Source organism: Cyprinus carpio, chromosome A5 (assembly GCF_018340385.1).
Source record: "Cyprinus carpio isolate SPL01 chromosome A5, ASM1834038v1, whole genome shotgun sequence".
Classification (NCBI taxonomy): domain Eukaryota; kingdom Metazoa; phylum Chordata; class Actinopteri; order Cypriniformes; family Cyprinidae; genus Cyprinus; species Cyprinus carpio.
This window is the reverse complement of record NC_056576.1, coordinates 13910380-13938106: the sequence shown is the minus strand read 5'-3', so window position 1 is coordinate 13938106 and position 27727 is coordinate 13910380. Positions and strand designations below refer to the sequence as shown.

The 27727-nt window shown below is 38.6% G+C and overlaps 3 protein-coding genes across 8 annotated transcripts; all 3 read right to left on the bottom strand.

Moving 5' to 3' along the window:
• Positions 1 to 121: 121 nt before the first annotated feature.
• On the bottom strand, positions 122 to 9431 carry LOC109090317 (T-box transcription factor TBX5-A-like). Of its 4 annotated transcripts, none has more exons than XM_042754058.1 (9): positions 8535 to 9431; positions 7489 to 7660; positions 6693 to 6787; positions 6095 to 6214; positions 5477 to 5624; positions 4668 to 4820; positions 4481 to 4572; positions 3561 to 3697; positions 122 to 1884 (listed from the first exon to the last, which is right to left on the bottom strand). In XM_042754058.1, the coding sequence occupies exons 2-9, from the start codon at positions 7630 to 7632 to the stop codon at positions 1487 to 1489; spliced, it is 1287 nt and encodes a 428-aa protein (XP_042609992.1). In that variant the 5' UTR covers positions 7633 to 7660; positions 8535 to 9431; the 3' UTR covers positions 122 to 1486. The 4 variants fall into 4 exon arrangements, with proteins under 4 accessions (XP_042609992.1, XP_042609993.1, XP_042609996.1 ...); XM_042754059.1 differs by lacking the exon at positions 8535 to 9431 and adding an exon at positions 8060 to 8344; XM_042754062.1 differs by lacking the exon at positions 6693 to 6787.
• Positions 9432 to 9561: 130 nt separating this feature from the next.
• Positions 9562 to 16030, bottom strand: LOC122143525 (ribose-phosphate pyrophosphokinase 1-like). 3 transcript variants are annotated; one of them, XM_042754065.1, is made up of 7 exons: positions 15731 to 16030; positions 14802 to 14985; positions 14469 to 14567; positions 14135 to 14259; positions 11686 to 11859; positions 11388 to 11547; positions 9562 to 10811 (listed from the first exon to the last, which is right to left on the bottom strand). In XM_042754065.1, the coding sequence occupies exons 1-7, from the start codon at positions 15850 to 15852 to the stop codon at positions 10719 to 10721; spliced, it is 957 nt and encodes a 318-aa protein (XP_042609999.1). In that variant the 5' UTR covers positions 15853 to 16030; the 3' UTR covers positions 9562 to 10718. The 3 variants fall into 3 exon arrangements, with proteins under 3 accessions (XP_042609999.1, XP_042609998.1, XP_042610000.1); XM_042754064.1 differs by having other exon boundaries at positions 14796 to 14985; positions 15731 to 16019; XM_042754066.1 differs by lacking the exons at positions 14802 to 14985; positions 15731 to 16030 and adding an exon at positions 14697 to 14735.
• A 737-nt stretch (positions 16031 to 16767) lies between these two features.
• Positions 16768 to 27327, bottom strand: LOC109090318 (neurite extension and migration factor-like). The gene is made up of 4 exons (XM_042754056.1): positions 26794 to 27327; positions 23751 to 23872; positions 19951 to 23515; positions 16768 to 19557 (listed from the first exon to the last, which is right to left on the bottom strand). Exons 1-4 carry the CDS (start codon positions 26868 to 26870, stop codon positions 19425 to 19427), a joined length of 3897 nt encoding a protein of 1298 aa, XP_042609990.1. The 5' UTR covers positions 26871 to 27327; the 3' UTR covers positions 16768 to 19424.
• Positions 27328 to 27727: the final 400 nt, after the last annotated feature.

Here is a 27727-nt window from a genome sequence, read left to right as displayed (position 1 = left end):
GTCTCATATTTAAACAAGTTCAGAAAACACCTACACTAAACACAGAAACATTTGTCAGGGTAAAGCAAGTTGCTCAGTAAATATAAAAAAATGCTTCACAAATAAATATCAGCAAACACAATTTGTGAACTCAAAATTAATAAATAGTTTATTATAAATAATCAAAGCAAGTATTTCACAACATTCAAAACTTTCTTTAAAATGACCATATTTCACTCATGAAATTCTTATTGCATGGTGTGTCTATAAATAAATGTCCAGCTGATGCCTCCCCTCCTCTCTGTCTCTCTCTCTGTCTCTTGCCTTGGGCCATGACAGGATTGGTAACATCACTGCTCCCTTAACGGACTGTGACACGTGCAGTACCCAGCATTCCCTTTTCTCATCATAATAGAGCAAGAATAAACAAAATAAAGGACCCCCATCTGAAGCTAGCACATGTACGTGTTCAGCTGGATAGGAGGTTTGAGAGTTTTAAATCTTGCATTTGGGTTTGTAAGTGTTTGTACAACAGCATTCCTAAATGAAATAGTAAAAAGGGAATTCTCCCTAAATCTTCACAGATAATGGCGGCAATGAAACAAGCCACCTCCTTAACTTTTTCCTAATTTTTTTGATTCCTGCTGTAGTTCTTTCTTGATGAAATAAAACAATTCCTGCGGTAATGGTAACAGAGATTCACACATTTTTACCAGAAGATATTTGATACACATGTACACAAAATCTCACACACATATCATTTAAGACGCAAGGGACATGCAAAGGTTCATCACTGTGTTCAGGTAAGAGGAAACTGAATGTTTTGTTTGTCTATTTTAAATGAAAATCTCTCATTTTTTATCCTGAAAGCCCATTAGTTTCCACTTGCTTCACATTGGCTGTGAACTAAAAATAAAAAACTTTCTTGATGTCACATCTTTGTTGTTAAAATAAAGCTATAGATATATGCTTGCATATGTTGCATTATATTGGTTCTTTGTTGTTGATGTGTCATAAGTTCTTCACATCAGTGTTAAAAGTGTTTAAAAAAAAGGTTCTTCGGGCTGTAAAACCCAGTTTGGTTATAACTGGAAACTTTATTTTTTATTTATTAATATCTTATTTATTTAGATGTTGATGACAAAATGCATGAGCAAATATATCATATTATTATAAAAAGTATATAAAATTATAAAAATGTAACCGAATATATAGAAATATTTATACCAATATGTGAAATAACAATTGCAGCTACTATATTGCAATTTGTTGAATTTTATTGTTATTTATTATTTTGATGATATAGCAGAACTGATCTGCTGATCTCATTCACAACAAGGTAGAAACTGTGAAGCAAAACAGATGCAAACTTGTGATTTCAGGATAAAGTTATGAGTACATTACCACAATTATTCACAGACTCTTTTTCCTTCTTTTCCTTCTCTCTCTCTCTCTCTCTCTCTCTCTCTCTCTCTCACAAACACACACACACATCAGACACACTTGCTCAGCTCCCCCCGCACCAGCTGTTTGGTTGTTGGTTTTGGCTGAATGATCGATTGCAAGCATAAAGCGAGAAATCAGTCATCAGGCACTGTGACTGGACACCCACCTCACAGGTGTATTGTGGATACAGTTCCTGAGAGAGGTCAGTGGAGGGACCAAATGTCCCACCCATTTCTTTAGCTGAAGAAAAGCTTTGGTAAGTTGTGCTGTCTGTATACGACGCCCACCTGAGGTCCTCCAAGCCCACCTGAGAGCTTCCATACATGCAAGGCTGGTGCTGTGTGGTGTCCATACTGCAGGGGGCGCTGTGCACAGGGGTCACCTCCGGAGAGAGCTGGTAGGTGAAGAGGTGGTAGGTGGGGTCATGAGTGGGAGGGGTTTCAGTGAGGTTGTGGTCACCTGCAGAGAGAAAAACAAACCTGTTTCAATCATTCCAGCAGAGACATGGCAAACCAGCTCTGAAATGTGGATTTGTGCGTTAAAAGGGTTGCTCATTCTTTTGGGTTTACTGCTGCTTGCTTAGAAGACTGCCACAGAGCTTTTGAATTAATAATAGCATGCATGCAGAATGCCAAAAGGTTTACAGAGTGCTCTCTGCCACATACAGAACAAGGCCTAGACAACAAAAATGCATGAGATTTTGGCTCCTATAACAAAACTAATTACATTGTAAGAAAAAAAATCTGTAGAAAAATGGAAAAGGAACTGGTAGTTTAAGGAGAGTTTATGGACAGTTCCTCAAGTCCTACAACACAATATGTATTGCTTATTTTAAAATACATTAAAAAAGCAATACAAAACATTCCTCCATAGTAACACCCTATTTTACTGACCTCTCTGTCGAAATGTTTATAGTTGACTAATAATTAATAGCAGACTATGACTTAAATGTCATAAAGTATTGTGATTTTCCTAATTATATTTCGTATGAATTTGTTCCAATATGATGTTGTTACTCTAGTGACCCTGACTGTATTTATGCCATTTAAATACTGTAAGGTACTTTTAATAAGAAATAAATAAATAAATAAAAATATATTTTTTTAAATGGTTAGAGAGTCAGACTTATAATCCAAAGCTTGCGGGAGTCTCAGTAGCAAGGGATTGTAGGTGGGGGGAGCGTTCTCTTCCACCCTCAATACCACGAGTGAGGTGAGACCCTTGAGCAAGGCATCAAACCCCAAACTGGTTCCCAGGTGCCACAGCAAAAATAGCTGCCCACTGCTCCAGGTGTGTGTTCACAGTGTATGTGTTCACTACTTACTGCTGTGTGTGTGCACTTGAATGGGTTAAAAGCAGAGCACAAATTACAAGTATGGGACACCATACGTCATGTGACTTATTTTTTTGTCTTGTTAGACTTTTAGCAGTCTATTTACTCACTGGTTGTTCAATGTTTAACTTTGTTTGGGTGACATGTTACAACCATCATCAATCAACACAACATTCTAGTCTCTCCCTCACTCAACAGGCAGATTTTTTTTTTTTTACGAAACAGATAATGATTTCCAGTTCATTGACTTACTGAAAAAGTGCTCATAAGAGTAATTTGTTCACAAATCGGATATCTCAACATGGTCTTTGTTAGTTGGTGGAAAAAACCAAATACTTTAGTACAGGAAAAATCAAATACAAGATAACAATATGACAAAATGAACTAAAAGTTTTCGTGTTGCCAATGGCAAATTAATTTTAAATTATTTCTGATGCATTTTCAAGTGAGAGAGTTAACTGTCAATTATAATGATAAATACTACTTACAGAACCTGAATAAAAAAAAAACTTTATTAAAGCTCTTTAAATAACAAATATTGTTTTTTTTAAAAAGTAAAAATACAAGCAAATAATAAATTCTGAAATATATTAAATCAAATTATAACTTACACAAGTTAAGTATATAAAGTAATTTAGAGAGTTTTAAGGCACTCATTTTTTCCAGTTGCTTTGAGGATTTAAAAAAAAAATATTTAAATGCCACAAAGCTTACATTTCTTCTACATTTATGAAAATAAAACATACCTATAATCAAACTATTATTACACAAAAATTCAACCTCTTTGTTTTGCACCATGTACCTGAAATGTCAGAGCAGGTGTAGCCAGGACTGGGTTTTTGTGTGAAGGTATATTCTGACCGAGAGAGACAGGAGTCAGAAGAGGGTGAAGATACATGTTGCCTTGCTGTACTACGTGGTACAAGCGGATACTCCTTACTGTGGAAGAAGGGTAAAATAGGCATCAGATGCATTGGTTCCTACAGCAGAGAACTGAGAAATTAGAAAAAAGAACTTAAACGATATGTTCAGAATATTTCAGAAGCCAAGTCCATCAGAGTCCATCAGGGAACTTTTAGGGGAATAGTCACAAAACACTGCCACTACAGTTGATATATCAGGGTGTTAAAAGAGAGAGAGCAGGCTCATGATTTGCATTGGCACGGTGGGGCGGCGAGGGTATCGGATATCATTTGCACAGTACCGATCGTTTCTAATTAAATTTCTAAGTTAAGAGACAATTACAGTAGCTAAAAAATCTTTTCTATATACCCCCTTTTCAATCTGACTCATTCCTCTTTCTCTCTGTTTTTCTCACTATCTCTCTCAAAAACGCATCTACTTAGACACACACACATTAGCCCTTCAGTGACCTCTGTGTGACAGTGTGTTGTGCAGCTCTGCTCTTAATATTGTTACACTATAAATATCCCTCTCTTGTGTGTCACATTCAATACTGTCAACATGCAACACAAAGCTTTGACTTTTGTTCCTAAACCCTGCTAGTTAAAAGGACAACATATTCTCTGTGTATCTGAAACAACAACATCAGTGACTATGAGATGCAACACATAATGACATGCAGGCACATAGAACACACAAAAGAAGACATTACATTAGTGATTCATCATTACTTAGATACAAACACATGGTGCTGTTATGATTCACTAAAGTAAAAATCTTTGCATACGTATTAATATGTTTAAAATATGTGTGTTCCACCTTGGTGTACGGGACATGCGATGCAATTCGATATCGTCATTTCCACGGAAACCTTTAGCAAATGGATTATTCTCAATCTTCAGCTGAGTGATCTAAAAAAAAAACAGAGGATTAAAGATGAACAATCTCCTGCTTTCTGCAAATCTATCCATTTATTTACTGTCATAGGGGTCCTGCTGCTGCTTACTGTGTGGTTCTGGTAGGAAGTTACAGCGATGAAGGTTGTCTCAGGAAATGAGTGTGTGCAGAAACTTGTATTGCTGGAGCCAAAACTGTTCCTCTCATCTGCCTTCACAATGTGCAGGCGAGGCAGGTATTTATGCATGGAATTTAAAATGATCTGCAACAAATAACAGGAAGAGATTTCCTTATCAACACGTTGGTTCCATCAGGGTTTCTGCAGGTTTTATGAGGGCAAGATGTTTTAAGACCAAGCAAAGAAAATCTAAAGAACACATTGTGTTCTATTGGACCTCTATTACTTTTTAAATTGGTTTACAAAAAAAAAAAAAAAAAAAAAGGCTAGAATACCTCTGTCCTTCCTCAGAACTTTTGTCTTGTTGTCCAGGGCAAATGTCTAAAGAGTCTTAAATCAAGAAATATTTACTTGAGGAGCAAAGTGAAATGAGATAGGAAATCTGGTTTCTGTAAAGCTGATCAAAAATAAGTGTGTATGATTTAAAACATAATAAAATATCTTCATTTTGCATCTACAGTAAATGTATCTTGGTTTTAGGATGTTTAGAAATATGTATTGACAAACGTACTGAGGAAGATATTAATTTAGCAATGCATGCAACATTGACTTTATGAATTTTAGACTTCATTGAAGGCCTTTTTTTATGGAAGGGTGAGTTTTTAAGTCCTTTTAAAGACCTAAAGAAACCCTGCTCTATGTCAAGTTCAATCCAACTGAGGTGTAAACCAGTGGAGAGTTTAGTTATGCTCATCAGTAATTTAAATAACCAATTCAGTCTGATTGGCAACATCACTGACATGTCCAAAAGGGTCCATGTGGTTGTTGGTGAGTTTGAGTTTCTGGAAGGAGATGAGCTGTCTCATCCAGTGAGCTCCTGAAGCCGGAGAGTCTGGGTGCACATACAGTCGGCCTGGAATGGCCGGCTCAGCTTTACCACTGATGGACCTGCAGAGCAGATAGGACATGAAGGAGTTGGTCATATAAAGAGATAAGGTCTTTCTGACTGCTCCACAATTATGAGATAAAAGTTCAGGTTGAAAAATGCACTTCTGTCTCAGACACAGCTAAGTTTCTCTCCTTTGGATCCTCCATTCCCTGAACAATATTCACTAACCAAGGCTTGTATTTGCATTATTTTTCCATCATCCCACAACAGAGTTAATTTCTATATGCATACCTTTCTCTTAGCATTCCTCCATGCATTGATTTAGCTACATCTAACATTTCCATTCAGTCACTTAACAGCCTTTCATACATTAATTCAATCACCATTCAAAATCTTTTTAATAAAATGTTTTGTTAATATTCATTGTTGTAAAAGAATCAAACATCTTTATAAATGTTTACCTTTCTTTTAATTTATGTATTTTGTTAACATTATAGTTTATATAAATTATAATTTATTACTTTCTTACCATTTGTTATCTGCAAACTTATACCGATGCTCGTCGGCTGAAATAATGTCCATCAGTAAGATATATTTTGCTTTGGGGTTTAAGCCTGCTACCTTCACTTTGTAGCTGGGAAACATTCGTCTGTAAAAGATTAATGATCCATTAGAGAGCCAACAACAATAGTCAAAAAATAATGGTAATAATAATATTAATGATTTTAATACAACGGAGTATTGTCTTGTTTGTCAACATTTTCCTGATCCATTAAGTCATAGGATGTCATAACAATAGGTCTTTTTTTTTTTTTTGCAATGATGCAATCATTCTAATTTCTATCACACATTTAGAGATATTAATTGATTATAATTATCAGTTTTATTTAAAGTGGTGCATTGGTTAAAAACACAAGCAAAATGAGAATATATTTATTTGGAAATAAATCAAACCAAAATAGTACAGCCAGCATGTTTGAATATGATGGCAAATTCCTCCCGCATGGGGAATTTTTGAAAATAGGTTTGATCCACGAATATTTAATAAAAGGTTTTTTTTTTTTTTTTTTTTTTTTTTTTTTTTCGTTTTTCATACATTGTGGGTTAGAAAAAAAAGTGTCACTCACCGGCCAGCTTTGGTGATTATCATCTCCGTGGTGACATCATGAAATTTCGCCCACAGATCTCGCTCGTGCAAATAAACTTTAATTCCCTCCATACCCTGCGCGCGAGGGACGGCAAAAAAAATGGGGGGAGGGGTGGTGGGGAATGCAAATTACTAATTAATTAAAATTAGTAATATTTTTTTTTCTGCCTAAATACGTTGACAAATACAAACAATATAATAACATAATATATATATATATATGTGTGTGTGTGTGTGTATATACATATATATATATATATATATATGTGTATATATACATATATATATATATATATATATATATATATATATAAAAATATATATGTATGTAATTTTTTTTTAACAGTGTTTTTTTTATTATTATTAGTCAATACGAATCATAATTGTGAAAATAGTCGAGGCCGGTTGTTAATAATATTGAATTTGAAAGCAACCTAAAAAGATTCGTTTCGTATTGTTGACAGAGGAAATTATCTAAATACACAACATAGGCTAACATAAATAATGCACTCCTGTATTGAATCCTGAGTGTGATGCTACAAAGTGTCTATTTGCTTGTTATATAAACATTAATAATTTATATGCCATCTTAGTGAATTTCCAATGTGCCCAATAATTCCACTTAAAATAAACGACCAGACCGATAATAGTATAATAATAAAAATACAATTATTACAATACAATAATAGCCCAAACAAATATTGCCAAAAAAAATCTGACAGCAGAATTTTGGCCTCGCATTCTCGGGTAGGCTGCATGTGCACATTATGGCTGACCTGTTGGGAGAGCTGAGTTTGCAGTGGCGGCGACCCGGTTTTGCACCGACCGTGATGTCCAAAATCTCCATCCTTCTCGAACTCCATCGCTGGAGAATCGCCGCCGGATCTTGACTGTTGAGATCCGAACTCTAAATTCGCCATATCCCCGTTTGAGTTTAACTACGGTGAACTAAAAGATGTGCAGTGGAAAAGAGTGTAAATATTTTCACCAGGTGATCTCCAGAATTAACAATTAAATAAATAAAAAATACACACAAACTGTAATAAATGAATTTCTTCAAATGACTGTGCAGCTAATAAAGTAATCGATAATATGTATTTTGCCTTGATACAATTATTTGCTGGTTCGCGTTTTCAGCTATTTTTGCGTTCGATGGAGAGAATTTTAGGACGGAACGCTTTGCTTGTTAATGTAAAACGTTTATTAAAAAATATGTATATGCCGACTATCGGAAATTCTCGACTTGCAGGCTGCTATAACTATTAATTTATTCCAACATAATCCAATAACTTATTAAAACTTTATATTTTCCTCGTATATACTACTTGGATGTATGTTGTCTCTTACCTCATTGTTTAATGAGCTTTTCAGAAAAGACGAGACGTAATTTTAAATTCGTCCCGACTGATTTTTTAGGCTATTTCTCCAGGAGGCCTATATTTTTTTAACCTAACTGAATACGAATAAAAATATATGCAAAAAAATAGTTGAGCGCGCTTTATTTTTGATTTTCCTCTCTTCTCAAACCCCTTTGCCGAGCTCTGTCCCTTCTTCTGCCGCGTCTCTTTCTCCCTCCATCCATCCCCTGTCTCCCATTAATGTGATGCCTTCTGTGTCGTCACACCTTTTTCATTCACAAAAAAATCATTAAAAAACAAAAAACAACTCACACATATACAAAACGACAAAATTCACCATAAACACCCACGTCGCGCGAACACGTTTTCTCCTTCAAGACAAATATGCTTGTTCCTGTGCTTTCCAAATACAAATACAAAATTGAGGAGCCATCCTAACTAGCAGAGAAAATCGCAGTACTCACATATCTGGTGCAGAATTTATGCTCAGACTCCAAACTGTTCGGTAAATAATCAGCAACTGTCCGTCAACATCACAGCGCGCGACGGCTGCGCGCTGCGGGGTTAAAAGTTGAGGAGGTCGAAAGGAGGTAACTAGGCGAGCGCTCTGTCCTCTCTCTCTTTCACCGCGCGACTCCGTTTGTATTTGTTTTTGCTGGTGACAGAAAACAACATTCCCTCAGTAATAACTTTGGAAATATTGCTTGATCTATTTAATGAACGACCCTTGTGACCAAGCACGAGCGTTCTCTGTCACTCATATACGCTACTCAACATTACTTCAAAACAGGCTTCCATAAATAAGACAAGTGGATGATAACAGGATATCTTGCAGTGCGGAGCCGTGGGAACATTGCTAGTTAGTTGAGATAAGACGGTAATCCCGGAATCATGTGGCGTGATAAAGTCAGGACTGCACGGAAAGCGCGAGCTCGACGCTGTGCTCGAGAGAGACGCGTCGGTATTCGGATAAGGGTCTGTTTAATGTGATTCTGACAAACGACGTGATCATTTAGGGAATCCGTTTTCCTCACAATTCCTTAAATATTTATGCCTTTATTATTGTTTCTGTTGAGTTACGGATAAATACATTTATTCGTCGGATTCAAAGCATTTGCAATAATTTTCCAAACGTCACCTGTCTTTTCCGTTTTTTGTTATTTAAATTACGGAATAAATTATTTTACGAAAAAGCCTTTCAAACTGTAAAACTAATAAATTGCGCCACCTAGCTAGTGAGTCAATTTATTACCAGAGTGTTACTGCAGTTCATAAACGTTTAAACCTTGTGATATGAAAATATCAAATTAAATATTTCAAAACTAAATATGTGCCATGTTTTAGAATTTATGAATTAAGAAAGGCCATTTAAAATATTGATTAAATTATATCAAAAACTGTACAGAAATAATTAAAATAAAATACATGAAACATCTCAATGTGAAAAAAGATGATTATGAAATTGTATAAAAATAAGACCTCAAACGGGTGTGCAGTTTATACATGAAATACTTTACTCATCATTCTGCATTCAGATGAGATGCAATCGTCAGCATTTTTCTCCTTCATTAAGGCAAACGGCATAGATCTATCAAATCAAACTCTGTCATCTCATTTACTGCTCCAGTGTAAGCTGTAGGATAGTTAAATGTATTATCTCTGTTCTTGCTTAAGAAGCATGGAAAAAGAAACAAACTCCAAAACCAAACACACTGACACACACAGTTATAAGCAAGAAACAACAAAAATATAGTTCAACAAGCTGATTGTTTGGGCTAATTCTACAGTCAAATCTAAAGGGAACTTCAGAGATCTGTGTTCAAGCAGTCAAAAATGCTGCATAACTGTAAACATGAACATAGGTATAAAAGAAACATTTTTTCACAACTTGAAAATGTGACCTAATTTTCCCACCAAGATCTTGGTTTTCATACTGTCAAAAGACCCTGAAGAGATGAAAATTAATAAAGTAATGAAAAAAAAAAATTGAAAAAAACTGAAACCTGAGAAGAGAGAGAAAAAAAAGAAAAAAAAATCCAGCTGCCATAACAACAGCAATCTAAAGGGGCTTAACCCATATTATAGTTCAATCTACCACGTTAGTAATTAGATTCTAAAATAAAAAAAATTAAAGTGTTACAAAAGTCATAAACATCTGTCATACCTTTAAGTTACACAAACTTCAGAGCTAAAATATAAATTTAAAAAAATCCAGTATTACAGGAGATTTTCCATTATAGGCAGGGGTTTTCGCCTCGTTGGTTTTAAATGGTTTCTAAGGTGGAAATAACAGACAGCAATGTTCAAGTGAATCTTCAGTCTAACATGCAGGTAATGTTTATATACCATAGAGTAAAGAGTGAAATATTGTGAGTGAATGGAAATCAAGATTATAGGAGTTGTTACATATCACAATACTCTTGGGAAAAAAGGTGAGTCAGAACATGCAACAGAAAGAGGGAACTGTGTGTTGCACAAAGGGCTTTCATTCTTTTCATTCACTGTCCAGAATATGTCTCCAGTTAAATGGTTCATGTTTGAGACTCTTACAAAGGAACATGGCTTAACAGAGCCAGCAATGGTTCTCCATCATATGAGTTTGTACACAATGATGGCATGTGTGAAGACATGTTGTGTGTGTGTGTGTATTATAAGGGCACATGACTAAACAAGTATGAAACTGACTCCCCATTATGCGTTCTCCTGATAGCTTCAGCCAGGATCATAGAAATGTCGATCACCTGGAGAGGGAAAGAGAAATAAATTAGTCTACATGCTCTGGGTAAAGAAACTGATCTGAAAAACAACCAAATCAGATGTAATGTTCCAGAAGGTAATACCAGATTACCCTTCAAAATTTTGGGGTCAGTAAATTTACTTATTTATTTAATTAATTTTAAATATAAATAATGCAAAAAATTGCTGTCTTCTTGAACATTATATTAATAAAAAAAAACTTGAAAAAAAAAATAGCACAACTGTTTTCAACAATAATGGTAATAATAAGAAAAGTTACTGTAGCATCAAATCAGCATTAAAAAAATGATTTCTAAAGTGACACTGAAGACTATAATTTAGAGAAAACTATAATTTATTTATTTATATATATATATATATATATATATATATATATATATATCTTATTATATATATATATATATAAACAGTTTAATAAATATATATATATATATAAACAGTTTAATATTTTCAATGCTTTTCAATTTACTGAAAACAGAAATCGATTAAAAATAATTATTCAGAAATGATGACCCAGCCTTAAACCACAACATCATTTTCTATAAGATAAATGTCTGTGCCTGAATCTTGTTGCAGTGTTTGATTTTGTCCTCCTGTGGAATTGTGTTGGTAACCACAACTGCCTCGAAGTTGGCAGTATTGATACGAGAAATGGCTGGCCCAGAGAAGATGCCATGAGTCAAGATGGCGTACACTTTAGTGGCTCCCGCAGACACCAATCTGATAGAGGACAGAGACACACAAGCATTTAAACACAGGCAGGAACATGGAGGCATGAGGCCTGACAGAGTACCAGGATAATCATGAAAGCGCATTTGTTTGAGCATGAAAGTGACTGTGTATCATGCGTGTCCTCACTTGTCAGCCGCGTGACATATTGTCCCACATGTGTCTGCCATGTCGTCTACTAAAATCGCCACTCGGTCCTTCACGTCCCCGACCAACACCATACGATCCACCTCATTGGCCTTTTTCCGCTCCTTATGGATTAGGGCAAAGTCCACATTCAGCCGGTCTGCGATGGATGTCACTCTGATAAAATAAACATATAATTCTTAAGTAACATTCTGTACAACAATGGAAAATGACCATGGATGCATTCAGGCTTCTCTGCAAGTGTCACATACACATACCACAGAGAAGCCACGTGCACAAAAGTTACAATAAAAACACAAGTACAAACACCAGTGTGAATAAGCGCACTCTCTCAAGTGTTTTAAACTGTTACAAAAGGGGGCGCTGTAGGCAGTCCATTTCTCAAAAAAAACCAAAAAAACAAATCACATGATGTAATCAGCATGATTAAATTAGCAAAGATTTAAAAGGCTTCAAACTGATTTAAAAAAAAAAAAAACTATAATGTACAGCTGAAGGTTTAGGCCAAGCCATCCACTGTTAGCCAAGTCACACATAAACACAAAAAAAACCTAACATTTCCTTACCCTCCACACCTAAAAGGTAAAACACATTCATGGCCATCGTCTTCAAGAGCCTGATCAACATTACGAACTACAATTCTCCAGGTTTAACAACCTGAAATGGTTATGCTGCTATAAAATCAAATGATATGTAATCCAATACTCATAAATATAAAACAAATTATTTTAAAGACTTATTCAAACAAACAAAATGTAAGAAGGATAAACAAAGAAAACTGAACGTGAAACAAGAGTGACAGTGACTGAAGGGGGGAAAAAGTGAGAATGGGTCTCATTCACTAGTGCTTGTGTGAATTATTCATTTATACACACAAGAAAACTGTTTCTGTAAAAAAATTCCACCTAATTCACAACACGTGCATACAGACTCCAATTTGTTCTTAACCTTGTTGTAATGTCAATGAATTTGGAGCATTGTAAATTGGCCAGTGTGCCTGAGGTTAGCCATTTGTATAAACCACACCCAAACCATTTCCATATAAGGGGTTTCTGCACAGGCTTAAAGACCAAGATATACTTCAAACGAAATCGAAGAATGAACTGATATGACGTCATTTCAAACAAAATCAGGCCGAAACGAAGTTTGTTTTGAGCTCGTTTTCGAGCAGCTGACCAAAGCGAACTTTCTGGGGGAGTTCGTTTTGGCTCCTAAACACCTTTGAGCTTCCATTGGTCCGTGGCGGTTACACAATCGGTGTGTGTGCTCTGAAACTCCACCTTCTTTGACGTGCGATTTTTTTTTCCCCGGTTCGTATCTCATTCAACGGAGGTCAGGCAAGAGAACAGCATCTCCTGTCACTAGCAACATAAATACAATGTGTCAAATAGCTGAGCTGGCACAAATATATCCGCACCTGTACGATCGCTCGCGGACTTACTGTAAAGATTCAGAGAAAGCATTTAATTCCTAGAAAGAAATTGCCATAAATCTTTGTGTCGTCGACCCGGAGTTATGCAAAAAGCGACGCAGAGAAACATCCGAGACAAGTTTTCCAAAGCCATGAAAAGAATGAAAGGAAAAAGTAAAGATATAAGGTACCAAGTACCAAATACATGTGTTTCAAATGAACATACAATAATAAACCTTTGTTTTTTTTAAAAAGTAAATCATGACACCACATCAAATATTAAAAGGTATAACTATTTATCCAGTTTAAGAAAATAAATTACCACTAATAAAATAAAGTAAACTGGCTCCAATATTTTTTACCACATAATGCTAAAGTTTTCAGACTATGAGACATTCACACTTCCCATAAAGGACTGATTATGGAAATAGAATGGTTCTTTTGTATTGCAAACATGATACTTGACTCTGAACTGCTGCTGATCATTATTCTTTTGTCTATAATATTCTGACCATTGGGGCCCATCTCACACCTGGATTGCCTACACTTCTTCATTTCATCTTTGTTTTGTTTAGGGGATATGCGCGAGCGTCACAACACATTTACATTAATCTACCATTGCTCAGCCTTTTAGAAATTCTTTTAGCCCCCAAACAAAGAACGAAAACGAACTTTGTTTGAAGCCTTTAGTCACTCTCAGCTAATCTGGAAAATTGGGCCACTTTTTTAAACTGATAATAAAATGTTTTATATGGAAGTATTTAAAGATTTAATATCCATGTATAAATTTTCATCTTAATGCATTTATAAGCCCACCTAGAGTATATGATTTGTGTGTATGTGGGGTATCAAGTGTTCCTCAAGTGTAAATTTAAATAAAAAAAAAAAAACTTATTGATGATTCGTGATTTGGTTGTAAAAACCTTTGTAAACACATATCACACACATTCGTGTGTACGTACGGCTAGTGAACGAGACCCAATGTTTTGAGAACCAGACAGAAAAGAAATGAAAACACACCTCTTGGCTCCACCAGCATCAGGAGAAACAATGGTGCAATTCTTCCATTCATTGATGTTTTCTTTTATCCATTTGAGGACTGCCGGCTCAGCATACAAGTTATCAACTGGGATGTCAAAGAACCCCTAAAAACAAAAACAAAACAGAAACAAGAAAAAACACATTCACTCAAAATCATACCATTAAAAAAAAACTTCTCTGTCCAAGTCTCACAACTATAAAATGCTTTAGAAATTTAAGACCAACCCAGTTTTACTTATGCCAGTCGTCTCTGTTCATGAGAGATAAGGGTTCATTCTGAGTGTTAAGAGAAAAGGTGCTGCACAGTGTGTACCTGAATTTGAGATGCATGTAGGTCCATAGTGATGATGTGGTCTGCTCCGGCTACAGACAGCATGTTGGCGACAAGCTTGGCTGAGATTGGAGCCCGACTCTACAGACAAAATAATCACTCATAAACAGGCAGCATCACAACTGCTAACCAGATACACATTAACAGGGCTAAGCAAGCATAATTAGCCATGTCTTGTAAGTTGCCAAGGGGCCAGAAAACACGACTTACAGACTTACAGAAAGTAGCCCACATGGATCCTTCAACAGTGATGCGGTTAATGTATGATTAACTGTGTGTACGTGTTAATAGGAAAGCTGTTCCCCTCACCCCCACCTTGTCCTTCTTGTCCTGCCGAGCGTAGGGGAAACAAGGAATAACCGCAGTGACTCTGGATGCTGATGCAATCTTACAGGCATTGATCATGATCAGCAGCTCCATAAGGTTGTCGTTTATTTCGCCACAGCCACTCTGGACAATATAGACATCTTCTCCACGCACACTCTCTCCTATCTCTACACTGCACACAGATGGACAAAAACACACGTAAACATGGTTGAGTCTCAGTCACTAAAGAAAGATAAATCTATAAATCTATTCTTGTCTGCCTGATTAGAGGAGTGTATCTGATTTGAGCTGATATTTAATATGGTCACCACTGGGGATCAGACTGTGTTAACCACTGAAAAGCAAACTGAAACTATTGCGTCAAGAACCTGGCTGCGTTTATCACATACCAGCTGCAGATAAAGAATGAGATAAACATTTTATCTATTAGGGTTACAAGCCTTCCACTCAACTTGAGTTAAATGGCAATTATATAAACATAGACACCAGGGCCAACATTATATTTTCATCTCAAAATATGAAAGTGGTTGTGTACCCGCATATTCCTTCCTTTTTATTACGTCTGATACGCACAGAAATATAACTAATACTATTAAAAATAACTACAAATAATAAAAACGCAGCAGCACTTCACGAGGGTACATTTAACAGCAGTATGACTCCTCACGTGGCAGAGGAGGCCAGACAGGACGTTTAAAATTAGCATTAGCGGCCCCAGAGTCACATGCTTAATGCAGGTGGATGCTGGGAAATTGAGTCTGCTGCCTGTATGAGGCGCATTGCGCCAGATGACACCTTCCAATTCATAAAACTACAAACTAAAAAAAAAAACATATGGTTACCATGTGTTTACCATTTCGTTTACCCTAGCCAAAACATTACGGGAAAGCATGCAATTCTGACTCTGAACAACTCACCAGGTTTCCTGATTGCTGAATTTTTTGGTGACCACTTTCCCCAGTTCGAGTCCTAGTCGGTCCGCGATCTTCTGCGACAGATCCGGATGCGAACTGCCAGAAAATATCTTAATGTTTGGCATTCTGGGCTGATCCGTGGTGACTGTTGTGTCGGGGTGGGGTTTTAAAAAAAAACACTGTACGCTAAAATGACCTCTTCTAAATAAGTGTTAAAGTAAGTGCCGAGGGTCTGGTGCCGGTTCTCTCTGACTCGGGTCCGTCCGCGCAGCAAAACCACTATGTGCCATCGTAGCCCCGCCCACTTCGGTGTTAAATACGCCCATAAACTGCGGCGCGAGTCAGTTTCGGGGCTATGATTGGACATATTTCTGGGGGCTGGATGACTGGCAGCTAAACAGACATATGCGCAACACAATTTATGATGTTCCAGTTTACAGTTTCACTTGCGTTCGTGCATACTCGGTCAAAAATGACATTGTTGAATTTAGTTTCAGTTTCAGATAGGGGTTTTTCAACCTTTATATAACATTGGGACCACAAAGTAGTCTCTCAGCCAACTAGATTTGCAAGATTTTCTCGATAATCTTTTGAAATCACTTTAATTAAAAACGATATAACTACATTATATAAAGCTTAACATATAGTTAGATAGTTAGAAACCAGTTAACAGATAGAAATGCCCTAAGTCTTATTTCAATAGTCTTTATTAAAACTATCTTGTATGTAAATTATGTTTCCAGTGCAGCTGGTCTATGTAGTTAAATGAGTTCCTAGGAAAAAAAAAACTCTGGTTGCAAAAATAGTGCACTCTAGTGGCAGAAGAGGTGTGGTCTGTGTTCCTAGGACTGCTGATGATTAGTTTGCAAAACCTGCCATCAAAATGGATTTACAGTAAATATAAGCAGATTATTTTTGGTTGGGGTTTGGGTACCAGACTAGCTACGCAGAGAAACAATGAAATTAGAGAATCGCTAAAGCCTGATCCAATTAAATTTTGTTCACGTTTCCAAAAACAAAAATGAGACCGTACCAAAACAAGTGATCAAAAGCTCTTTTAATTAATATTTATTCCATAAACATGATTACAAAACTCAGCAAGTTACCAGTATTACATTTGTCACCATACAGGCTTGATCACAAATATTTCAACTTTTGTGACAGATACAACAAAAACAAAATACTAGAATAATTTACATGAAAATCTATAAAACAGCAATGAGATCACAAATTAGTGTTATTGTTCCACTGTCTGTTTTCATGGTTTCTTTTTTTATCTTTAAATTAATATATATTTTTACTAGAGCACAACACTCTTACAACAAGATTGGTCCAATTACAAAAACTCTCAACAAAGAGTCACAGCTTGCTCTTCTCCTCTCTCCTTTACAATAGTTTTTTATTTATTTTTTATAGTATTTTCAATTTTTGGTTTTAAAACAAACAAACAAAAAACAAATAAGAGAGAGAGAAAGAAAAAGAAAGAAAGAAAACATCATGGCAATTAGCAACCTTTTCACTTGCAGAAAAGGGAAAAGAACAAAGCCACAGTAAGAACGACCTCACATCACTTTCTAAGAAAAATATACACTTAGAAAATGTGTTACAAATTGGCACAATGAAAAATATACAGGTTATTATTTTTTTCCTACATCAAGAGTTCATTGAGAATCCACCTGGTGAAGACAGACCAGGCAGTAGAAACAGTTTATTTTTTCCCCTTGATGATGAAAAAAGGCAAAAGTAGTTACAAGTAATGTAGTGTCAAATAAATCATTAAAAAAAAAACTTCCAACTTGACAATATAATACATTCATAAATAGGGCACAATTAAGTTTTTGATATGCCTGTTTTGATTTTACATGATGCACTTAAAAGGGGAATAACACTGTTTAAGAACTTGAAAAAATATGACACTTCGGTCAGTGCAGGGGATGTGTGCTATAAAGTTTTCACTGGTGTAAAAATTTGCTCTCAAAATATGAACAAGAGCACCCTGCACTGGCATCACAGATGTCCTGCAGGTTTAGCGACTTTAGTGCTATGTAAAAACAGTACAGCATGGGGCAGCGCTGAGAGCAGCTTGAGTTTGTATGGCGAGATGTGCAGCTGAGGGGATGAGAGATGTGACTGCAGTTGGGTTCCCTGAGCCAACGGACCTGAACCAACTGTGTTACATCTCCATTCACTCAGCACAAACAAACAAACGAACAACAACAAAAAAAATCATTTGGACAACAAACTTAAAATTAATTTCACCGGCCAATATTTCCTGGTCTTTCCTGGGCTTGATGAGGCTGATTTGGCTATGAAGGCTCTAATTAGTTCACCCTAAAATCAAGGGGTTTTCAAAGCTCACTTCTGAATTGCACCACCAGCCGTGGAATGGCACTCATCATCTGCACCTGTTTTCCTCAACATTTCAAACTTGCAATAACTTCATCTAAATTCATTCAAAGCAATGTGTTTAGCATTTGCACAAATACCCACTAAAGGAGGAACAGTTCTCAAACTACAATTGTCAATACAATGTAGTGTTGAACAACTCAAAAGTGTTTCACACTCTGTGAACATAAAGGCAACAAAAAGAAAAAAATATTTCTTTTCAAATAAGTATTCACAAAAGAGGGGATCTAGGGAGTTGTAGAAAAAAAAAAGATCCTGAAGCAAACAGCAGTAAACAGCACATGGGGGTAACCGAGTTGGCATCTTTCCCTCTTTTTATAACACAACAAATAACATTCCAACGGCAATAGAAAAATGATGGTTCTGAGATCAGGTAAGAAAAAACAGGCGAGTAAGAAAGTAATACAGGGGATCAGCATTCACAGCACATATCCATATTATGTTTTAAATGCATGCATATCACTAGCAACAAATTAGAAAAACTTTTTAAAAATATTTGGTCCTGTTCTTAACTGGTTTTGAGGGTGTAAAATTAATTAGAGGTACAGCGAAATATATTTACTTAACTAGAAACTTGGGGACTTAAACAAGTTAGAATGCGTTATATGTCTTGTTGTAAGAAGGAATGATCATTTTCTTACCTTGTCACACACAAACAATGAGCTTTTACCATCCAGAAATACATCAGAATGAAAGGCAACCAATGTTTTTCTCTGCTATTATAGCACTTCAGCTTCCTCCCACCAATTCTCGTCATGCATCTCTCACTTCATGCCTCTAATCTTGAACTAACCAGGAGTGTAAAACAGAGAAAATAAACCAATAATTTTCTTTTGATTGTTGAGAAGACTCCTTGCTGCTAGCTGTGTGTACAGATGTACAGCAACAGGAGTGAATCTCAGATTAACAACCCCCCCCCCATTTCAAGCACACACGCTCCTCAATCACTGCCACATTATAAAACAGCAAATATTTATGTAGATAAAAATGTCTGTACATTTAATTGTTCATAGTTTGGCACATTAATTTAAACATGTTTGATATAATCTTGTTCTGTAAATAGTGCATATGTTTGTGTACAACAGCATTTTGATACTGGCAGGAGGAGATTCACTGGAGAACAGATGAATGAACCCCCTTTTCACAACTTATAAAAAAACAATAATGAAAAAATCTCTTTTAAAATTTCAGAACCTCAGAAAACAAGAGCATCTTGGTTAAAATGCTTTCTTTTAGCTTGTCAAAGCCCATTGTTCTGAGGGGTTGGCACAGAAACGAGGGGAAACAACTCTTAGCACAGAATACTACACATGACCTTTGACCCCTGAACAGAAGGCAACCATTTGCTGAGAGACAGAGCAGGGCGCTGGGCTCGGTCTAAACCATGGTTCTGTGACACCGATTTAACACATACAGTGTTACAGCTGCAACGGAAAACAAAAAGACAAAAACAAATTTATATTTAGAAATACACCACACTAAAAGATAATCCAAAGACTTTCAAGGCATTTTTCTTCTTGAAAAACAAACAAAACGCAAATAAAAACAACTGAAAATTTGTCAGATAAAAATGCAACAAAGCAGCAATGGTGAGTAGGGTGCAGCCATGACAGTGAGACTTCAGTCAGTCTAGTAGGTAGTTTAGCAGGGCTGACATGCAGGATGTGCCTGCTTTCCAGTAGGCCAGGCAAAGGATTGTGGGTAAAGTCGGTGCCATGCAGCTCTGAAATGTGGAAAGGATTTTACGAGGATTTGGCAGGGTGCGAGGGAAGGGAACGGAGAAAGAGAAGGGGCACATTGCAGAGAGAAAATATTACCTCCGTTTCTCGACCAAAGCGGTCAGTGCTACTCCTTTTATGTCCCTTTTACCCGCTAAGATTTCCTCACGGGTAAACTTAGCGCTGCTTTTGTGACGATACATTTTTTTGTGGGCTGGACGGTGTGGAAGTGGGAGACAGTCCAATCCGAGGGTAGGAAAGAAGCCTGGTGGGAGAAGTTTAGGCAGTGCTTTACCACCACGCCCAGCCCCTTTCTTCCCTCGACCTCCGCCCGAGGCACCACCCCGCTTTTTAAGGTCAGCAGCACTACCCAGAATCTTCAATGTCTGGCTCTGAAGGGCATGCTGACCTGGTGAAAGACAAGGCCCCCAAAGAGGCTCCACAGAGGCCCTCATGAAACGCTGTACCTCAGCCATGCCAGACACAATATTGGACAGGATGTTAGATGGTTCCTGGAATTCTCGTTGGTCATCGTTTGACAGGCCCCCAGTAATAGGCCACTCCCCCTGAGCTCCGATTAAGCCAAGCGATGGGGTAGGGGAAGAAGTGCCACTTTCTGACCCTCCGCCACTTTTAGCTGCTTTTCCCTCTAGCAAGGCTTTGATCTTCCGCACAGAACGAGAACCTTGGCGTGGGAGCTTTACTTTCTCTCCTTTTACCGTTTTAGCAGTTTTGCTCTTTTTGGTGCCCTGTCCGTTTTTTCCACCCTTTTTCGTTGAACCTTTGTGAACCCTTAGCCCTACTTCTTCCTCCGCTGTATTGAAAGAGTGTATCTGAAGGAGATGTGGGTTTTCATCTTGATTAAGCTGTGTGACAACTCCACAGTTCCATTGTACATTTGCTTCTGCTGCTTCCGAGAACTCTCCAACTTTACCACAATTTCCCAGCAGTTGAGGGGAGGAGTTAGGTGTGTCTGGCGGGGACATCTCAGAAAGCGACGAATGACGGAACTTGTCAGGGGTAAAGTTGGAGATATCCAAGAGGTCAGTTGACTCTCGAAGAGGAGCAACCTCCTCTAGACTTTGCTGCAGGATGAGCCGTGGGCTGCAATGCGGCAGGAAGCCATCGTTGATCTCACCAATCTCCTCTTCTCTCTCCCTTTCTCCCTCTCTCAGACTGAGCGAGCTATAGTTGCTAGAGGTGGCAGAAAGTGACCCAAGGGAGTTAAAGCTAACCAGTCGCCCTACACCACTGTCACTCCGAGACCCAGTCGGACTCAAGCCATAATCAGCATCAGGTTGGGACTCTTCATATGACACCCTGCACCCTGATAGAGACACTTTCCCATATCCTGTGACATTTGTGCTATCCCCTGCTAACACAGGCAATGATGTGGGAAAGCCCGATGGCATCATAGGCGACTGGGTTGGGATGTCTGGGGAGAAGGGCAGCTGTTCAGCAGATGGTTGGGATGGCCATGAAATGGGCTGGTTTGGTTCAGTAAGGTTTGGCTCAGTAAAATGTGTGTGGTGGGGCCCATGGTTCATAGGTGGAGGAGAGTGAGGCAGCTCTGATTCAGAAGGAGGAGACAGAACACAGCTCTGGACTGGCTGAAGTGTGGGATTCTGTAGCCCTGGATGGAAATAGTTAATGTTAGTAGTGCTCGATGATTCAGCGGCTTCAAGAAGAGTTTGCAGGTATCCCCCGGGGAGGAGTTCAGCATTTCCTTCAGTCCCTGGATCAGTTGGGGTCAAAGTGCATTTTTCAGGGTCATTACTGGAGGTTTCATTTGTAACATTAACTTCCAGAGAGTTACTAAGGTTTTCTGGTAAACATGGGCTGCACTGCTCAATCTCAGAGGCTTCTGGGACTTCCTGTGTCTCAGCCTCTTTTAACTTTTTCAACCGAAGTCTTGCTTCACTTTTGAACTTTTTTATCTTCCCTGGTTTACCTGCCTTTCTTCTTTCCTCTCTCTCCTGTGTTCTGCTTTTAGCCCTGGCAGTGTGTGTAATGGAGATAATGTCCTCTGGTTCCTCTGTGCTTTTCAGGGATTCAGTCCCCTGTGGTTGTTTGTGGACGGGGACCACGATAGTTTGGGTTGGAAGGGAATTCTGCACTGTATGGATCTGCTGGATCCTGATTCTGGCCATCCTGTGCTTGCGTTTGGGTGTAGTGCTTGGTCTTTTGCAGCCATTAAGACGTTTGGTTGTTTCTGCAGCCATTAATCTATTCTGCTCCTTTTCTCTTTCCTGCCAGTATGCTTTTAATGGTGCAAGTCTCTCATAGTGAAGCAGAGCATCTGGACTCAGACAGACCACAGCAGGTGATGGGTCGACTCGTCCCAGCCGCACTCTCATGTGCCTCTGGCCTTTAAAACGATTAATAATTATGTATTTTATGATGACAGGTGGGTCCTTCCTACTGGACCGCCGCCTCTTCTTCGGGCACCAGTCGTCATCACGCTCTTTCTTGAACCCAGCAGGCTGTTTATCTCGTTTTTCTGCATTTTTCTCACTTTCTATAGAGTCCACATCATACAAGTAGTCTTCTCGGTAGGCCACCTTTCTCTTGGCTCTGAGGCGGTAACTTAGCTGGCTGGAGGAGCTAGAGTTCTCTCTGGACAAGCAGCCATGGCGGAGGGAGAGCCCATGGTCTGGTGAGACCGTGCAAGAGCTATCATCACTGAATTCACCGGAATCTTCCGGAGAGTTACTGATGTCAAAAATAAAGTTACTGTCTGGACTAATATTGGGGGTCACATGGTCATCAGCCTTAATCTCAATGGATTGGTCTGGTTTCTCTTTTGGCCCCTCCTTTCTACTGCAAGGTAAGCTTGGAAAGAAACCTAGCTGAGACTCATCCTGTAGGGCAGACTCACTCCTTTCCTGCACTCCATCCTGATAGGACTCATAACGTATCTTTAGTGAACAGACATCAGTACTGAGTGCAGTCTCCTCCTCCTGAAACATGTAATTCTCCACATCTTCCTCACAGAACAGATTGACTGCAAGTTCACTGCGGGAGCATAAGTCCAACAGCTCCATACGACTCTCACTTATGAGAGTCTCTAGACAGCTCCAGTCCTGCGCCTCCTCTCCAAGACCTTCGTATATGCTCCTGGATGCAGGATCCTCATCTGATTCGCTCTCCTGCATCGACCTCCCTTCCTCAGCCCCCTCATTGGTTACAGTTGGATGGGCGGGGCCGCTGAGCAGCTGGTCAGATAGAACCTGGTCACCGTAGCGACCTGCGCTGGGGGCTGGGCCAAGGCATTGCAAATTGATGCTGGCAAAGCCCAGTACGGACTCACAGGATTCCGGTTCTGTCTGATTTTTGGGGATCAGACAGCTAAGGCAATCTCCGCCCCTGGAGTCCATGTTAGAGAAGGATGACCTGTCACAGGTCTGCTGCACAGACCAGGGCGTCACAGGTTTGGAACAGGGCACAGAAGAGAGAGATGAAAGTGAGGAAAGAGAGGAGAATGAGGAGAGAGAGGAGAGAGAGGTGGTGTTGGAGATGGACCCATCATGCAGGTCGCCTGGGCTAAGAGGACCTTCGGAGGTCTGACTCTGGCCACAGAGCGAGGGCAGGGACAGTGCTGCAGGAGCGATGTCATCACAGCGCCTTAGATCATGTGACACATCTGCCAATGGGTCATGTGGTTCTAAAAAAAAAAGAAGGAAGAGACAAAGATCCTTAATGTAAAATGCATAATTTTCCTGGTGAACATCTGTAAATATATGTATATTTAGATATAAAGAGGAATTTTACATATGACACTGAAGTCAATATGATTTTTACACAATGTGCAGATAATGATAAAATATAGGCATAATATTTCATAGTAAATGCATAACTGAGTAAAATGCTGCATTTTATATGTGCATGGGAACGCCTACCATTTTCACTAGCATCTCTTGAGCAGGGGCTGCGATCTGCCCCAGAGAATCGGGACTCCTGAAGAACATCCATCAATCTGAACTGAATCTCTCTCTCTCTAACATAATTACCGCTGTCCAGCCTGTAGAAACACACAGACAGAAATCTGTCAGCACTGAAGACTATTCAAAAACCTTGCAAAATCTAGATTTGAAAGATAAACTAATAAACCAATAGTATTGTTAAGGTTTTAAAGTTATATTTATTAATTTAGCAGATGCTTTATCCAAAATGATTAACATCTCAAGCAGCTTGTCATAGTTGCCAAAATTATTTGTAGTACACAGTAGCAAGTATAAGACTAGTACACAACCTACAGCAGAAGTGAAATGCAGAAAAGATGAAAGAGATAAGAGGGTTTAAAAAAACGTTTCAGAAAATAGTCATTTAATAGAAAGAGAACCTATGATATTTCCATAAACTTCTTTTGTGTTCTATTAAGTCATACAGGCATACAGAATTTTTAGAGAGTTCGGTATGTTGGTGAGATGAATTTTCATTTTTGGGTGAACTATTCCTTTAAAGATTATCAGCAGCTTAATGATTAAGAATGAGTGTTGAGAATTTAGTGGTACTTGAACAGAAAAAAATAAAAGAAAAAATAAAACACCACACACACAGAGAGAGAAAAACATCAGTATTTTGAAAACTTAAATTTAGTTTAAATTCCCACAATTCATAGATAACTTTATTTTTAATTCATCATGCTAAGTAGCAAGAGTTACAAATCAGAATTCTCTCTCTAGTACTTCCTTGATTTTTGTCCCGTTCTTTTTACTTGGCCTCTCTCTTACTCTCCAGTATTACAGTGAGTTGTATTGTTTTACATCATTCTGTCCTCTGCTTGCCCTTCACTGTGAAGAACAACTCTTGAGGATGTGAAAGAAATAAAAGAGCTTTATAACAGCAGAGAAAGAGAAAAGAAAGTGCACTCTCTCTTGCCCCAGGCTGTGTCAGATGTGTCAGAATAGTGTGCCATATATGCAAGTAAAAAGACATGCAGTTTTTTTTATTTTTAAAAATAAATAAACACTGCTTATGCTGTGGGAAGAAATGCTGATCTCTAGTACACTGTTTGAAGTGTTCCCATGATTTTACATAGGAATTCAGAACTGACCTATTTGAAGATTTATGAATTACACAAGTATCGAAATTGTTGAGTGGGCATTATGTATTTCAGTACTCATGGTTTGCTGCTCCAATTTAATTATTTTTCTATATAAACTTCAAATATAGATGTTATTTAACCAATTTAAAATAAATGAAATGGACCGCTTGCAATTCCATATGAAACTGCGGTGGATAGGTGCAGAATTTTAAAATGTTACAATTTTTAAACTTTTAATAAAAATAAAAAAATCATTTCAGGTGATAATACCTGATTTTTCCCATAAAGACATCAGCATTTGCTATAATTAGTATATCAGCATATACTTACTATTACTTTAAAATCCATTATGTTCATGGCCAAACTATTTCAATAACTGCTACTGTAAACACATTTGTGTTATTTAAAAATATACACAGTAAATATTTATTCTCTGGATCATTTCAGAATAGCATCTGTGTTTAGACAACAGGCTTGATGGCAGAATAAATCCAAGTAAGAGAAAATTCCGTAACACCCCTTTTCAACAACACACACTGTTACACACTAAAAACATTCTCCGGCATGTACTGTTTCAGATTTGGAAATGGCTATATAATAATCTATGATTTGCTCCTTCCAAACCAGCAACAGTATGAGAAAAAGCCTAGGGCTGTTCTGAGAACACCATGGCTGGGCTAATTCTTGCCAGCTCTGCAGACAGAGAGATAGAGAACGGGGCAGTGGCACTGTCTGCAAACTGCTTTTATTAAAAAACGAAATTAATATTTATTCAGCTTCAACATCCACCCATGAGACAGACAATGGAATTACAGAAGAGAGAGAGAGAGAGAGAGAGAGAGAAAGAGAAAGATGCATAAAAAGAGAGAGAAGGAGAGACCAAATCCATGTCTGAGTGAGTTTGTTTGATCTTTTTCAGAGATCAATAAATCTGTTGCAATCTGTCCTTGGTCAGTCTGTCAGACAAGCAACCAAAATATCACCCATCCATCCATTTATGTCCCAGAAAGCATTGCTACACTGACTCAAGGTAGAAGGTTTAAACACTGACTGCAAGTGTTCTGTGTGGAAAACAAACAGACCTAAGCGTTCCCTCTGATTGATTGTTTCGTCAATTAATTGATTGCGGTATTGATTTTGGTGGTTCAAGCTGTACACGTCAGAACTTTAGCTCTATTATAGCGCAACGCGTACGGTGCAGCTTGACAGCATCAAAGAAACTTCCATAACATCCTCCCAGGACAGGTGTCCGGTGACCGACAGCTCCTCCGTACTCTAAACATGATGACATCAAGAGCCTGAAAGATGAGCACGCTTTCAACATCTCGGATAACCCAGCGCATTTACATTATTCAGAGAGACTTAACAGGTTTGAGCCCACCCTTAATTATTGAAGGCCTGGTGCGCTATGATACGTGCTCTGCTTTTCTGCATCTCCCATCGCCAAATGCCGCATCGGTCGCAGGCGCTGTGCCGCGCGCGCCGACTACAAGCAAAACGCGGGGAAAATGAAAATCCGTAAAACGGCACATACAGAATAACGCCACATGACAGCGTTCGTGTTATTGCTGTGTGTGAACGAGTGCGTATATAGCTGTGGCCTTGGTTTAGGGGGGATGGTGTGTAAGGGAGAGAGAGTGTGTTTGCCTCATGTATTCGTCATGAGCACCAATGCTTTCTGTCCCCTCAAACGACGGCCTGCGACTCATAGCTTCCGCAGGACACTGAGCCAGCCCTCCTCTTCATCTCCCTCACAAAACACACCTGTGCAATATAGACGCATCGTGACAGCTGACACTCGCTCCACCATTTCTCTTCATTGCAGCGTTTGACGCGCGTCACACTGGCCCGCTCACCGCATCACGCACACAAACACGCGCAGCCCACATACTCACCTCCCGTTACACCCGGGGCCGCACGTCCCGTCCGCTCTTAAGACTCCTTGATCGCTCGGCGTGTGGAATGCTGTCATACGTTGTTGTTGTTGTTTTTTGTAACCCTCTTCAATGCAGCGGTCTCACCATGTTCACCCCTCGCGAGCCCGGACTGCCTTCCCGGTAGCAGCAGGTGGACGCGCCTCTCGCGCCTCGGAGCCCCTACCACTCCATTTTATTCCCTCGCGCTCCAGGGTTTCCAGGAAACAAACAAAGGTCTGCTGCAGCCCCTGCTCCTCGCCGCATGCTCCTGTTCTACCGCTCCGCTCTCTCTTCCTTTAGAGTCGCTTTTGTTTTTGCCTTATGTGCGTGCGTGATGGAGACGGGGGTGTGCGTGCGTGTGTATGTTTTTCCCAGCTGTACCCCGTCCTTCCCTGACAACGACGGCGCGCTCGTGCGCTGCTGCTCCCCCTCTTTTGAGACCTGCCATAAAGAGCGCGCCCCCATATTTTGCACGGCGGCGCGCTGAGGAATCGGGAGCGCGCGGCGCTGCTGAACAGGTGCAGAGGCGCACGCATGCGCACTTATGCTTTACAAGCTCCAAACACCAGCTAGGGGTCCCTGCAGATTGAGTTTATTTCCCATAGACAAACTGGTATTATATACGTAGTTACATTATAAACAAACAAATAAATAAATATGAGCGAGGGAATTTGAAATCCATAATTCAAAAAAATCCATCATATTGAAAATAAAAATAATCTTGGTTTATGACACTGGTACAAACAAACAAATAAATACAAAATTAATAAATAGAGCGAGGAAATTTGAAATCCATGTAGAAAAGCAGAAAAAAACAATAAATATTTACAATATAAAAATAAAAAAAAGAATCTTTGTTCTTGTAAATTAGACAATTGCAACCTTTCTTTATTCAAACACACAAATACTCAGT

Excerpts from the sequence above, each read along its gene's own strand:
- LOC109090317 (XM_042754058.1), bottom strand. The coding sequence starts at position 7,632 with ATGGCGAATTTAGAGTTCGGATCTCAACAGTCAAGATCCGGCGGCGAT. Across the intron at positions 3,698-4,480 it reads CGCATGTCCCGTACACCAAG|TAAGGAGTATCCGCTTGTAC; the intron begins GTGGAACACACA and ends CTTCTTCCACAG. Across the intron at positions 1,885-3,560 it reads CACCTGCTCTGACATTTCAG|GTGACCACAACCTCACTGAA; the intron begins GTACATGGTGCA and ends TTCTCTCTGCAG.
- LOC122143525 (XM_042754064.1), bottom strand. The coding sequence starts at position 15,852 with ATGCCAAACATTAAGATATTTTCTGGCAGTTCGCATCCGGATCTGTCG. Across the intron at positions 11,860-14,134 it reads GATGCTGGTGGAGCCAAGAG|AGTGACATCCATCGCAGACC; the intron begins GTGTGTTTTCAT and ends TTATTTTATCAG. Across the intron at positions 11,548-11,685 it reads ATATGTCACGCGGCTGACAA|ATTGGTGTCTGCGGGAGCCA; the intron begins GTGAGGACACGC and ends GTCCTCTATCAG.
- LOC109090318 (XM_042754056.1), bottom strand. The coding sequence starts at position 26,870 with ATGACAGCATTCCACACGCCGAGCGATCAAGGAGTCTTAAGAGCGGAC. Across the intron at positions 23,873-26,793 it reads GGCCCCGGGTGTAACGGGAG|GCTGGACAGCGGTAATTATG; the intron begins GTGAGTATGTGG and ends GTGTTTCTACAG. Across the intron at positions 19,558-19,950 it reads GCTTTGGTCGAGAAACGGAG|CTGTAACACTGTATGTGTTA; the intron begins GTAATATTTTCT and ends TTTCCGTTGCAG.